This window comes from Mercurialis annua, linkage group LG3 (assembly GCF_937616625.2).
Source record: "Mercurialis annua linkage group LG3, ddMerAnnu1.2, whole genome shotgun sequence".
In the NCBI taxonomy this organism is placed as follows: Eukaryota; Viridiplantae; Streptophyta; class Magnoliopsida; order Malpighiales; family Euphorbiaceae; genus Mercurialis; species Mercurialis annua.
In genome coordinates, this window is record NC_065572.1 from 18329190 (window position 1) to 18341956 (window position 12767).

At 39.4% G+C, this 12767-nt stretch overlaps 1 protein-coding gene across 1 annotated transcript; it reads right to left on the bottom strand.

Annotated features, from left to right (window-relative positions):
- Positions 1 to 11266: 11266 nt before the first annotated feature.
- LOC126672406 (uncharacterized mitochondrial protein AtMg00240-like) lies at positions 11267 to 11647 on the bottom strand. The gene has a single exon (XM_050366356.1). The coding sequence runs from the start codon at positions 11645 to 11647 to the stop codon at positions 11267 to 11269; it is 381 nt and encodes a 126-aa protein (XP_050222313.1).
- Between the last annotated feature and the right edge of the window lie 1120 nt (positions 11648 to 12767).

Consider the following 12767-nt stretch of genomic DNA (forward strand, 5'->3'; position numbering starts at 1 on the left):
AACTTACCCTTCTTTTCAAAACGAATTATTCCTTTCATCGGTGACACCTTTAGGAAAACGTAATCTCCGACTAGAAACTCGACATCTTTTCTTTTGGGATCTGCATAGCTCTTCTGTCGACTGAAGGCAGTGTTTAGACGTTGCTTTATCAACGGTACTTTCTCGGACGTAATCCGGATTATTTCTGCTCCTGTCAATTTTCTCTTACCGAATTCATCCCAACAAATAGGGGATCTACACTTGTGACTGTATAATGCTTCGTATGGAGCCATGTTGATGCTCGAGTGATAGCTGTTGTTGTAGGCAAACTCGACCAAAGGTAGATAGGTATCCCAACTACCTCCGAAATCTAATACGCATAGTCGAAGCATGTCTTCTAACATTTGAATCGTCCGTTCAGACTGGCCGTCTGTCTGAGGATGAAAAGCAGTGCTGAAGTTTAATCTCGTCCCTAACGCTTCTTATAAACTCTTCCAGGAGTGAGAGGTAAATACGGAACCTCTGTCTCACACGATTGACACTGGTACTCCATGTAGGCTTATGATCTTATCAATATACAATTGAGCTAACTTTGCTGCAGAATAAGTCGTCTTAATAGGAATGAAGTGTGCTGACTTCGTCCAACAATCCACGATTACCTAGATGGAGTCAAAACCCTTCTGCGTTTTGGGCAATCCGACCACAAAGTCCACCGTGATTTGTTCCCACTTCCACTCCGGGATGGGTAACGGCTGAAGAAATCAATAGGGTCGCTGATGCTCCAACTTGACTTGTTGACAAGTCGGACATTTAGCTACAAATTATGCGATGTCTTTCTTCATTCCACTCCACCAGTAAGTTCCTTTAATGTTATGGTATATCTTCGTGGAACAAGGATGAACGCAATAAACCGTTCCATGAGTCTCTTCCATGATCTTTTGTCTCAAGTCTTCCATGTTTGGTACACATATTTGATTGCCATATCTCAGCACATTGTTAACAATACGGAAATCTTGATACTTTCCTTGTTGAACTTCTTCAATTATACGATTTAGTTGAGGGTCGTCTGCCTGCAATTCTTTGATTCGATCTACCAAAGTCGATCGTATAGTTAACTGAGCCATCAGGTTTCCAAGGGATGAAATCTAAAACTTGACTCCTTGGCTAAACATCGTATGGATTTCTTTGATTAATGGTCTCCGCCATGTTGTTACAATATGCACGAGACTTCCTGCCGATTTTCTACTTAACGCATCCGCCACTACGTTGGCTTTACCTGGGTTGTATTGTATCGTACAGTCGTAATCTTTTAGCAAATCCATCCACCTTCTCTGTCTGAGGTTTAACTCTCGCTGGTCAAAAATGTATTTTAAGCTCTTATGATCTGTAAATATTTCGCACGTTGCGCTGTACAAATAATGTTTCCAAATCTTTAGCGCAAAAATTACCGCTGCTAGCTCTAAATCGTTAGTCGGATAGTTCATTTCGTGTTTCTTCAATTGTCAAGATTCATAAGCAATCACTCGACCATGTTGCATAATGACACATCCTAATCCAACTCTTGATGCATCGCAGTAGATTGTGAACCCTTCTGTTCCTTCTGGTAGTGCTAAAACTGGCGCCGTTGTCAGACAGTCTTGCAGTTTAAGAAAACTGACTTCACACTGGTCCGTCCAGTTAAATTTAGTGTTCTTCTGAGAGAAATTCGTGAAAGGTACAACAATCTTCGAAAAGTCCTGTAAGAATCGTCTATAATATCCCGCTAAACCAAGGAAACTTCGAACTTCGGTAACTGAGTCAGGTCATTTCCATTCCATCACACCTTCTATCTTCTTTGGTTTAACTTTAATACCGCTTTGTGATACCACATGACCCAAGAAAGTTGCTTCCGTCAGCCAAAATTCACACTTAGAGAATTTGGCATAAAGCTGATGTTCTCTCAGCGTTTGCAGTACTATCCGTAAATGATGTGCGTGCTCCTCTTCCGTACGTGAATAGATCAAAATATCGTCGATAAACATGATCACGAATTGATCCAAGAATGGCTTGAATATTCTATTCATCAAATCCATGAAAGATGTTGGCGCATTGGTCAATCCAAATGACATAACGAGAAACGCGTAATGTCCGTATCGAGTTTGAAAAGCAGTTTTCTGAATGTCATCATCGCGAATCTTTAACTGATGATAGCCTAATCTTAAGTATATTTTGGAGAAGTACTTTGCTCCTTGCAACTGGTCGAACAAGTCGTCGATTCTAGGTAACAGATACTTATTCTTGATCGTCGCCTTGTTCAGTTGTCTATAAAAGATGCAAAGGCGAAACGATCCATCCCTCTTTTTCACGAATAGCACTGGTGCACCCCATGGGGATACACTTGGTCTGATAAATTTGCGATCAAACAACTTTTCTAATTGATTTTTTAATTCTTTAAGTTCTGTCGATGCCATATAATAAGGAGGTATGGATATCGGCTTCATGCCGGGAGCCAATTTTATCTCGCGATCTGGAGGTAATACAGGTAATTTCTCTGGAAAAACGTTTGGATATTTAGATACCACTGGTACATCGTTTAAGTTTACGCTTTTCTTCTCCACGTCTCGTAATATGGCTACAAATCCTTGGCATCCCTTCCTTAACATACGACAAGCTTTAGTAGCTGAAAATAATACTCGTAGGAGATTCTATCTTATCACCCTGAATTGAAACTGCTTCAATTCCGGGCGTATTGAACATTACCGTCTTCTTTCGACAACTCACATTGGCATAGTGCTTAGCTAACCAATCCATTCCTACTATGACATCAAAGGCTAATACTTCAAGTAAGATCAAATCAACAAGCAAATCTTGTCCTTGCATACTCACAGGACAAGATGAATAAACGATACTAACTTCCACACTCTCACCTACTTGGGTGGCCACTGACAAGGGATTCTTAAGGTATGCTGCTTGCATTCCTAACTTACTAGCAAAGCTAAGCGAAGCAAATGAATACGTAGCACCCGGATCAAACAAAACAAATGCGTCTTGAGAAGCTTGCACAACTACATTGGAAGCCTGAGCCTCCTGAGGATTTAACACAAAAACCCTGGCCTGACTTCCACCAGCCAGTGAAGTCTGATCAGTACCACGACCTCCACCATTCCTTCCTCCTCGATTTTCATAACCACGGCCTCTCTGGCCAGTGAAGGTACTTCCCGTATTGATCATACCCTGACGCTGCCAGATGTGCAGTTTTTTGCTGATGATAGGAAGGTTGCACTACTCTAGTCATTGAACCTTGAGGCATCTACCTTGGACAGTCTCTTGAAAAATGACCTTGTTGGCCATAGTTGAAGCACGCTCCAGAAAATACCATGGCACACTCCATAGTGCCTCTTGTTACAGTTCAGACAGATAGGAGCTCCGCCTCCAATACCACTCACTGATCTGGCACCAAACCCTGTGCCGGACGCACTAACTCGAGAGCCATGTCTAGCTCTCTAGCGTTCTCGCTGACGTTGTGTCGGCCGTGAGTAACTTCCAACGTATGATTGGGTTGGTCCCCTCTGCACACTACAAAATGTTTCGCTCCTCCTAGGCACAATGTTAGAAGGATCGGGAATCCTTCCAAACCGGATCAGAGAAACTTCCATCTACCTAGCGCTGTCAATCAGTTGCACCAGAGTCCTACCTATATCAGACGTAAAACTCACGAATTCAGATCCTAAATCCTCTACAAACCTCGAGTTCACCCTTGCCGGTCTGCAGTTAAATCAGGTGCAAACGTACTCGGTCTTGTAAATTCAGTCACATACTCTTGCACGGATAGATTGCTTCTACTCAAAGTTATCCACTGACTGCGATAGCTCTCTATTACTACGAATGGTGGAAAATACTCGCTATAGCGATTCACGAATTCAGAAAGTCATCGTATCCATCGTTTGTTGAATATGGTACTGAAACCAATCCTTTTCAGGTCTTCGCATAAACATTTCCACCATAATGATGGACTGTCTCTCATTAGCTTGAAAACGTCGAGGGTTATGTTCCACTTCCTCCAGGAAGTCTAGAGCATCTTCAGAACCATCAAACTTTGTTGGCTTAAGGCGCATATAAGCCAAAACAATATCTCGATCAGTATAAGCGACATTACGTTGTTGTTGCTGTTGTAGTTATTCACGATGCATAGTTGCACCTCAGCCTGATTAGCTTGCATAGCCGCAACTCCCGTAAGAAACTGATTTAGGTCGAAACCTAGAACGTTAGGTTGTTGAGCTTGCGCTTGCACTAGGGGTGCCTGAACATGGGCCTTTTGGCCTCCACCTCCTCCGTGAACAGAAGACTCGTCTTGAGCTTTTGGGAGTACGTCATGTGCTGCCTTAATAACGTTTCATGTTGAAGCGGAAACTCGTTCTTCTTCTTGTTGTTGGTCAGACATCCTGACCAAAACAAACAGTGTTACATAACCGCATAAACACATAACATTGTAAACGTAAATTGTATTTAACGCGCATCTCGTCGCATGCGAACAAACAAACTTATGACAGACTCACATCCTAGAGGGAAAGCTGAAAGTTTGAAAATCAAATGAATATGTAACAAAGACAAGACTCAAATCCTATGTGCTGCAGTAGAACCCTAGGAAAATCGATCACTTATCCGACATAAGCAATGGTAACTTAACCAACATTGTCACGACCCAATCCCACAGGCCGAGACCGGCGCTAGGGAATGGGAGTGGTAGCTCCGAAACCCGTAGCAAGCCTAAAAACGTAAAATAATCTTTTGTAAATAACATTCGTCATGCATGACATGCACCCACACGTGTCGTGCTAAAAACAGGCCAGGCCATACATTTTCTTCTGGCAAAAACAAACGGTAATATCACAGGAAGCATCATATATACATAGGTTCAAAAACATCATAGTGATATATACAGAAACCGTTTGGGTCAAACCAAAACACAAACATCTATCTACTGCAGCTCTAGACATAAAGTAATGTATCCTTACATACTTTCAAAAATATTAGACTTCTGGATCAAGGATAGAAGTTTGTTGCTTCAAAAGTTATTTTTCACCTGAGAGGGAAAACTGTGAGGGGTCAGTATACAGGAATACACTAAGTGAGTTCATATATTTACTAATATGTAGTCATATCAAACATAGAGCAATGCAATAAACATTTCAATCACGTGTAGCCGAGTAAAAGATCTGATTGAAACCTTAATCCTTGAGCATAACAAACACAATCGAATTAATTATTTAATCCATTGGCCCGGTCCCGGGATAATTCCACCGAGTTCAACCGCTGCCAGTCTCTTAATGCCAAGTCGTGGGTCCCGAGATAGTTCGACTGAGTTCAACCCACTAGATATGGCTCCCAAGATAGTTCAACCGGGTTCAACCTCATATCTATCTTTCACATATCAAACCTTCATATCCGTATTCATAATCATGTTCACAGCTGTACTAAATCAAAACTAGTGATCACGCAGTCCTATTACCGCCCAATAGGAAGGCACGTTCCATCGGATTGATACTGGTTTTATAATGACATGTATGCATTTCGTATAAAGTGATTGCATCGAAAACATTTGATTCAAACATAAGCAATATAAAACATTTTCTTTTAAAATAATGCTGAATCCAATACTTTAAAAGTAGATAAATATAAACTCATTGAAATCGCTATCCAAAATACTATGTTGCATAGAAACTGTCAAGCTTCCCGAGCTCTTGGTCCAGCTGCTGCTTGACTCTCCGGATCTAAAACGATTTTAAATCAAAAGACTCGCATCAAAAACCTATTCTAAGATTGACTCTAGACTCAAGACATGATACGTTAAACTAGTTGACTATCATGCTTCTCACGCGTTCTATTCCGATAAATGGTTTCTAACTCGTTTTGGTTCGTATCACTTTCTGAGTTGATACTCGTTTAACCTCATTAGGTCAAACAACTCAAATTACTCGGTAACTGATCGATTTTGATAACGACACGCGATATGAAACAAATTTCCGAAAACAAAAACGATCAGGCAAAATGTTGTGCGAGCTCACGTCTCACTGTGCGTTCGCAAAGCAGACTGTGCATTCGCACAGAGTCTATTTCAGACATTTCCGAGCTCATTTCCGACATGCTTTTGATAAATTTTCAAATACCCATCAAACAACGCTCAGAAACATTTATAACATGAAATTTAAACCTAAAACACTAAAAATCAATCCTAAATCGTTAAAACGATAAAACCGTCTAAAATCCGTAATCTTTAACTCGATATATCATCAAATATACTCAATCAAATGGAGAAACGACGTGCTTACCGTGATTACCGTCGAAATACGATCAAATCGAGTTAAAGAACGTAGAAAACGGACGAGAAACAGAAATCGTACGAAGAAACGATGTTACTGATGAAGGAAATGAAGGAGATGATGTTTTGGGGTTTCTGGATCCTTCTTTCTAATGATCAACTTCTTATATAATTTGGTAAATTGCACTTTGGTCCTTGAAACTTTCAAAAGTTACAATTTAGTCCCAAACTTATCCGCGTCCAAATTTTAAACGATCTCCGATCAACACGGAACATTTACTATGAATACTATAAAATATTTCGCGGACTTTGGCGAAATAATTATTATCACGGGATTTATAATTTATTTTATATTAATTTTCTAAGTTTTTCCTCAAATCCCGCTAATTCGCTCAATAAAAATTATTCTAAATTCCCAATACAATTAAATTAAACCCATCTTAATTGGAATTCACAACACTTGGCACGGTTTAATTATTTTAAAATACTCGGGGTAATACTACTTGTGACTTCACATAGTAATCTAGTGTCACTTTTCACACACACTTTGCGTAATAAAACTTAACCATGGTCTGGTAACCACAACAACGTGTTAAAGAGGTCTAAGATGGGGCATACTAATATAGCTTTACTTTTCATGCACCCTATGCGTAATATAACTTAAAAATGCTTAGGTAATCCGAACGACACGTTAAATAGACTTGAGAGGGGACATACTAATCTAGCCTCACTTGACACGAACACTTTGTGTAATATACCCTAACCATGATCAGGTAATTAGAATGACGCATTAAAGAGACTTGAGATAGGGCAATGCTAATCTCGCCTCATTTTACGCGCACACTTTGCGTAATGTAACCTAACCATGCTTAGGGAATCCGAACGACGCATTAAAGAGACTTGAGACAGAATAGACTAGTCTAGCATCACATTTCACGCACACTTTGCGTAATATAACATAACCATGTTAAAGTAATCCAGAAGGACGCGTTAAAGAAACTTGAGACGGGACATACTAATCTAGCTTCCCTTTTCATGCGCACTTTGGGAAATTTGACTTAACCATGCTCATGTAATCGGATTGACGTATTAAAGAGACTTGAGACGGGGCAAACTAATATAGCTTCATGTTTTGTGCATACTTTGCGTACTATAGCCAAACCATGCTTAGTTAATCTGAACGATGCGTTAAAGAGACTTGAGACGGGACATACTAATCTAGCGTCACTTTTCACGCACACATTCTATAGTAAAACCTAACCATACTTAGATATTCGGAACGACGCGTTAAAGAGACTTTTTTTTTCAGACAGGGCATACTAATCTAGCCTCGTTTTGCGCGCACACTTTGCGTAATATAACCTAACCAGGCTTTGGTATAATCCAAATGACGTGTTAAAAAAACTTGAGATTGGACATACAAATCTAGCCTCACTTTTCACGCACATTTTGAGTAATGTAACCTAATTATGCTTAGGTAATCGTAACTGCGGGTTAAAGAGGCCTGAGACGGGGCATATTAATCTAGCCTTACTTTTCACGCACCCTTTGTGTAATATAACCTAACCATGCTTAGGTAATCTGAACGACGCATTAAAGAGACTTGAGAAGCGACATACTAATCTAGCCTCACTTGCCACGCACACTTTATGTAATATACCCTCACCATGCTTTGGGAATCCGAACGACGCCTTATAGATACTTGAGACCGGACATACTAATATAGCATCATTTTTTACGCAAACATTGTCTAATATACCTAACTATACTTAGGTAATCGAAACGACTCGTTAAAGAGACTTAAGTTGGGGTATACTAATCTAGCCTCTTTTTACCCGCACTCTTTGCGCAATATAACATAATAATGCTTAGGTCATCAGAACGACGTGTTAATGAGACTTGAGAAAGGACATACTAATATAGCTTTACTATTCACGCACACTTTGAGTAAAATAACAAAGCCATGCTTAGGAAATTGAAACGATGCGTTAAAGATACGTGAGACTTAACATACTAATCTAGTGTCACTTTTCATGCACACTTTGTGTAATATAACCTAAACATGCTTAGGTAATCGTAACTACGTGTTAAAGAGGCATGAGACGGGGCATACTAATATAGGCTTACTTTTCGCGCACCTTTTGAGAAACATAGCCTTATCATGCTTAGGTAATTCCAATGACGAGACTTGAAACGTGACATACTAATCTAGCCTCACCTGTCACGCACACTTTGTGTAATATAACCTAACCATGATTAGGCAATCAAAACGACGCATTAAAGATACTTAAGACAGGGCATACTAATCTAGGCTTAGTTTTCGCGCACCTTTTGAGAAACATAACCTCACCATGCTTAGGTAATTCGAATGACGCGTTAAAGAGACTTGAGACGTGACATACTAATCTAGCCTCACTTGTCACACACACTTTCTGTAATATAACCTAACCATGATTAGGTAATCCGAACGGCGCGTTAAAGATACTTAAGACGGGGCATATAATCTAGCCTCATATTACGCGCATACTTTGCGTAATATAACCTAACCATGCTTAGGTAATATGAACAACACGTTAAAGAGACGTGAGACGGAACATACTAATCTAGCGTCACTTTTCATGCACACATAGTATAATATAATCTAACCATGCTTTCGGAACGACGCGTTAAAGAGACTCGGACGGAGCATGCTAATGTAGCCTCTGTTTGCATGCACTCTTTGTGTTATGTAACCTAACTATGCTTAGGAATAATCTGGACGACGCGTTTGAAAGACTTGAGATTGCACATATTAATCTAGCCTCACTTTTCATGAACACTTTGCGTAATGTAACCTAACAATGCTTAGGTAATCGTAACTGCGTGCTAAAGAGGCCTAAGACGGGGCATATTAATCTAACCTAACCATGCTTAGGTAATTTTGACGACGTGTTAAAGTAAATTAAGAAGTGACATATTAATCTAGCCTCAATTGTCACACACAATTCGTGTAATAGAACCTCACCATACTTTGGGAATCCGAACGACGCCTTAAAAAGACTTCAGACAGAACATACTAATCGAGCATCATTTTTAAAGCACACATTGTCTTTGTTGACCCAAAAATCCAAATCAAGCAAATCCTTCTTCCAAGTGTAGAATTTCTCTTGCAGAGTACAGATTTGTGGTTTCCAAGTCGTTGAACACCTAACTGAAGCCATAAAAGCACCGCATAGAAGAGTACCCTTCCTTCCAACAAAGCCATCCAAATGGAAAATGAAGTTATAGGCACAAGACATTTTAATGCCCCTCTCCACCGCATATAAGTAGACAAGGTCTTTGAAAGGCATTTTGTCATTCCCATCATGCCTACAATTGATTGTGCAGGTAAGGATACGAGGGAACATAAAAAGATTGATCGACTTGATCGATATAGCCAAGGCCTTCTTTGAATCATAAGCTTCATCCGTACCAATTTCCGCCCGAAAATCCTTTGGAACATAGCCCTCCAAATCCGAAGCTAGAGAAGAAAATCCTTCTTCAAACCCAAGAATATCAAAAAAATTGTTAGTAGTGGGTTTTTCCAAACAACCACCTGCCCGAAAGGTGATTTCAACGAACCCATTGACATTGTTTTCCCTCTTGATAACGAAAAGGGATTTGAGAAACTCTCTTGTGTGTTCATTAAAGGTTTATTCCCTTGTTTGAAGAATCAATTTCTTCCATCCCATTACATCAATCATGCCTTTGATGGTAGCATCAAGATCATCCTTCCCCAAGTCTTTGAAATCGGGGAAATGAGTGGGTAGAACCAAGCGCCCTTTAATCTTTCAAGCCCTTGCGGCATAAGTTTCAAATGTGTGAGTAGGAAGCGCTTCTTGAGGTTGTGAGGATTGAGAAGTTGAGGAGGTAACTCTCTTGAATGGCTGTCTTCTTGAAGCCATGAGTGAATGAATGAGATGAATGAAAAGAGGGTGTTTTTTCAACAAAGAGTTTGAGAAAAAGAGTAAAAATTATATTTTTGGACTTGAGAAAGAGAGAAATGAGTAGCGATTTGTAAAACATAAAAAATCTACTCAAGGAGGTTTAAATAGGTCTTAAAAACATCCCCAACGGATAAAAAACGGCTATATTTTTGAAAAGATGCAATTTTTGACAAGTGTAAAACGGTTAAAAATTTTGAAATCTGCTTCTGGGTCGCGCCCGGGACAGGGGAAGTAACGCCCGCGACTCAGAGACTAGCCGTTATATTCAAACGGTTAGCAGAATCACGCCCGCGACACCTTGTGTAGCGCCCGCGACCAGTGTTCAGACCTGACACTAACATTTAATTGTCTAGTCGCGCCTGCTATTTAAAGGGTCACACCCGCGACACCCCAAAATGTTGCAAAAAGGTCGAAAAATATGGATTTTATGCAAAACCAAGCCTTGATTCAATCAAATAGGGAACAATAATGATTGAAGGACATGAAAAGTGAAAATATCAATGAAAATGATAGATTTCCAATATTGGTCCAACAAAAAAAAAGATAACAAGCATGAAAAATAAGAATTTTAAATAATCTAACATGCTAATCAAGACAAGGAGCTCCCATTAAGAATACCAAGCTCTCTAATGATAAAATTCATAAGTTCTTTACTAAGAAGCTTGGTAAAAATATCCGCAAATTGGTTAGTTGTATTGATGAATTTGACTACAAACGTCTCCCTTTTGCACATGATCACGTATAAAATGATGTCGGATATCTATGTGTTTACTCCTAGAGTGTTAAATAGGGTTCTTGGATAGGTTCATTGCACTAGTGTTGTCATATTTTATGGGAATGTGACTAAGTGTAATACCATAGTCTAAAAGTTGTTGCTTAATTCATAGGATTTGAGCACAACAACAACCGGCCGCTACATATTCGGCTTCCACGATGACAAAGCCACGAATACTTGTTTCTTGATACTCCATGAGATTAAACTATGACCCAAAAGTTGGCAAGTCCCTGAGGTACTTTTACAGTCTTAAAGACAACTGGCATAGCCAGCATCGGAGTAGCCAAGCAACCTAGGGTCCACATTTCTAGGGTACCATATTCCTAGGTTCAAAGTGCCATGCAAATACTTGAAAATACCTTTAACGGCATGCAAATGGGTTTTCTTAGGACAAGCTTTAAAACGAGCATATAAGCATGCACTAAACATAATATCGGGTCTACTAGCGGTAAGATAAAGAAGTGAACCGATCATACCTCTATACACTGTAATATCAATGCATTTACCCGATTTGTCTTTGTCCAATTTGATTGTGGTACTCATTGGGGTCTTGCTACTTGATGAGGTCTCCATGAAAAATGTCTTAAGCATCTCTTTTGTATACTTGGATTGATTGATGAAGAATTCCATCATCATTTTGTTTGATTTGGAGTCCAAGGAAGAACTTAAGCCCCCATAAGACTCATTTCAAATTCCTTAGTCATACATGTAGCAAAGTCTTGGCAAAGAAGCTCATTAGTAGCACCCAAAATAATAACATCAACATAGATTTGGATAAAAAGAATATCATGCTTATGAGTCTTTCTAAAAAGAGTCGCATCAACCTTCCCTTTCGAAAAACCATTTGAAAGCAAAAAGTTACTCAACTTATCATACCAAGCTCTAGGAGCTTGCTTTAAACCATACAAAGCCTAGTTGAGTTTTAAAACATGTTGTGGATTCCAAAATTCTTTAAAACCGAGAGGTTGATTAACATAAACTTCCTCCTCTATAAAACCATTTACAAAGGCACTTTTGACATCCATTTGAAAAAGCTTAAAATTCATGCATGATGCATATGCTAACAACATAGAATGGCTTCTAATGTTGCAACTGAAATAAATGTCTCCTCATAATCAATGCCTTCCTTTTTTTTATAGCCTTGGGCAACTAATCGGGCCTTGTCCCGAGTTATCACTCTGCTTCCATCCAACTTGTTTCGAAATACCCATTTTGTTCCAATAATGGTATGACCATTAGGAGGAGGGACTAACTCCCAAACTTTATTCCTTGTGAATTCATTGAGTCCTTCTTACATAGCAATGACCCAACATTCATCAACGAGAGCTTCACTATTTTAGTGGGTTCAAATTGAGATAGGAATGTAACATTAGCAGAAGTACGGAATGGAGAGTACTTACTCCTTTTGAAGTTTCACCAATTATTAAATCTTGAGGATGACTTTTCTTGAAAGCCAAATCCTTAGGTAGATCATGGATGGGTTGAGCCGGAGGAGGATATTCGGATTCCATCGTGTTCTCCTCTTGAGTTGGTTGAGGTGTCTCTACTAGACTTGAAGGAACTTCTTGATTTTCACACAAAGTGAGATCCTCAAAAGAACCTAAAAAATCATGAACGAACGAGTCCTTTTCCAAAATAATCTGTGGAGAACTCATCAAATACCATATACATTGACTCCTCAACAACTAAGACGCTTGTTAAATACTCTAACAAGCTTGCTATTAGAGGCATAACCCAAATACACATTTCA

Bases quoted from the DNA above. Each gene is read 5' to 3' on its own strand.
- LOC126672406 (XM_050366356.1), bottom strand. From the start codon at position 11,647: ATGGAATTCTTCATCAATCAATCCAAGTATACAAAAGAGATGCTTAAG.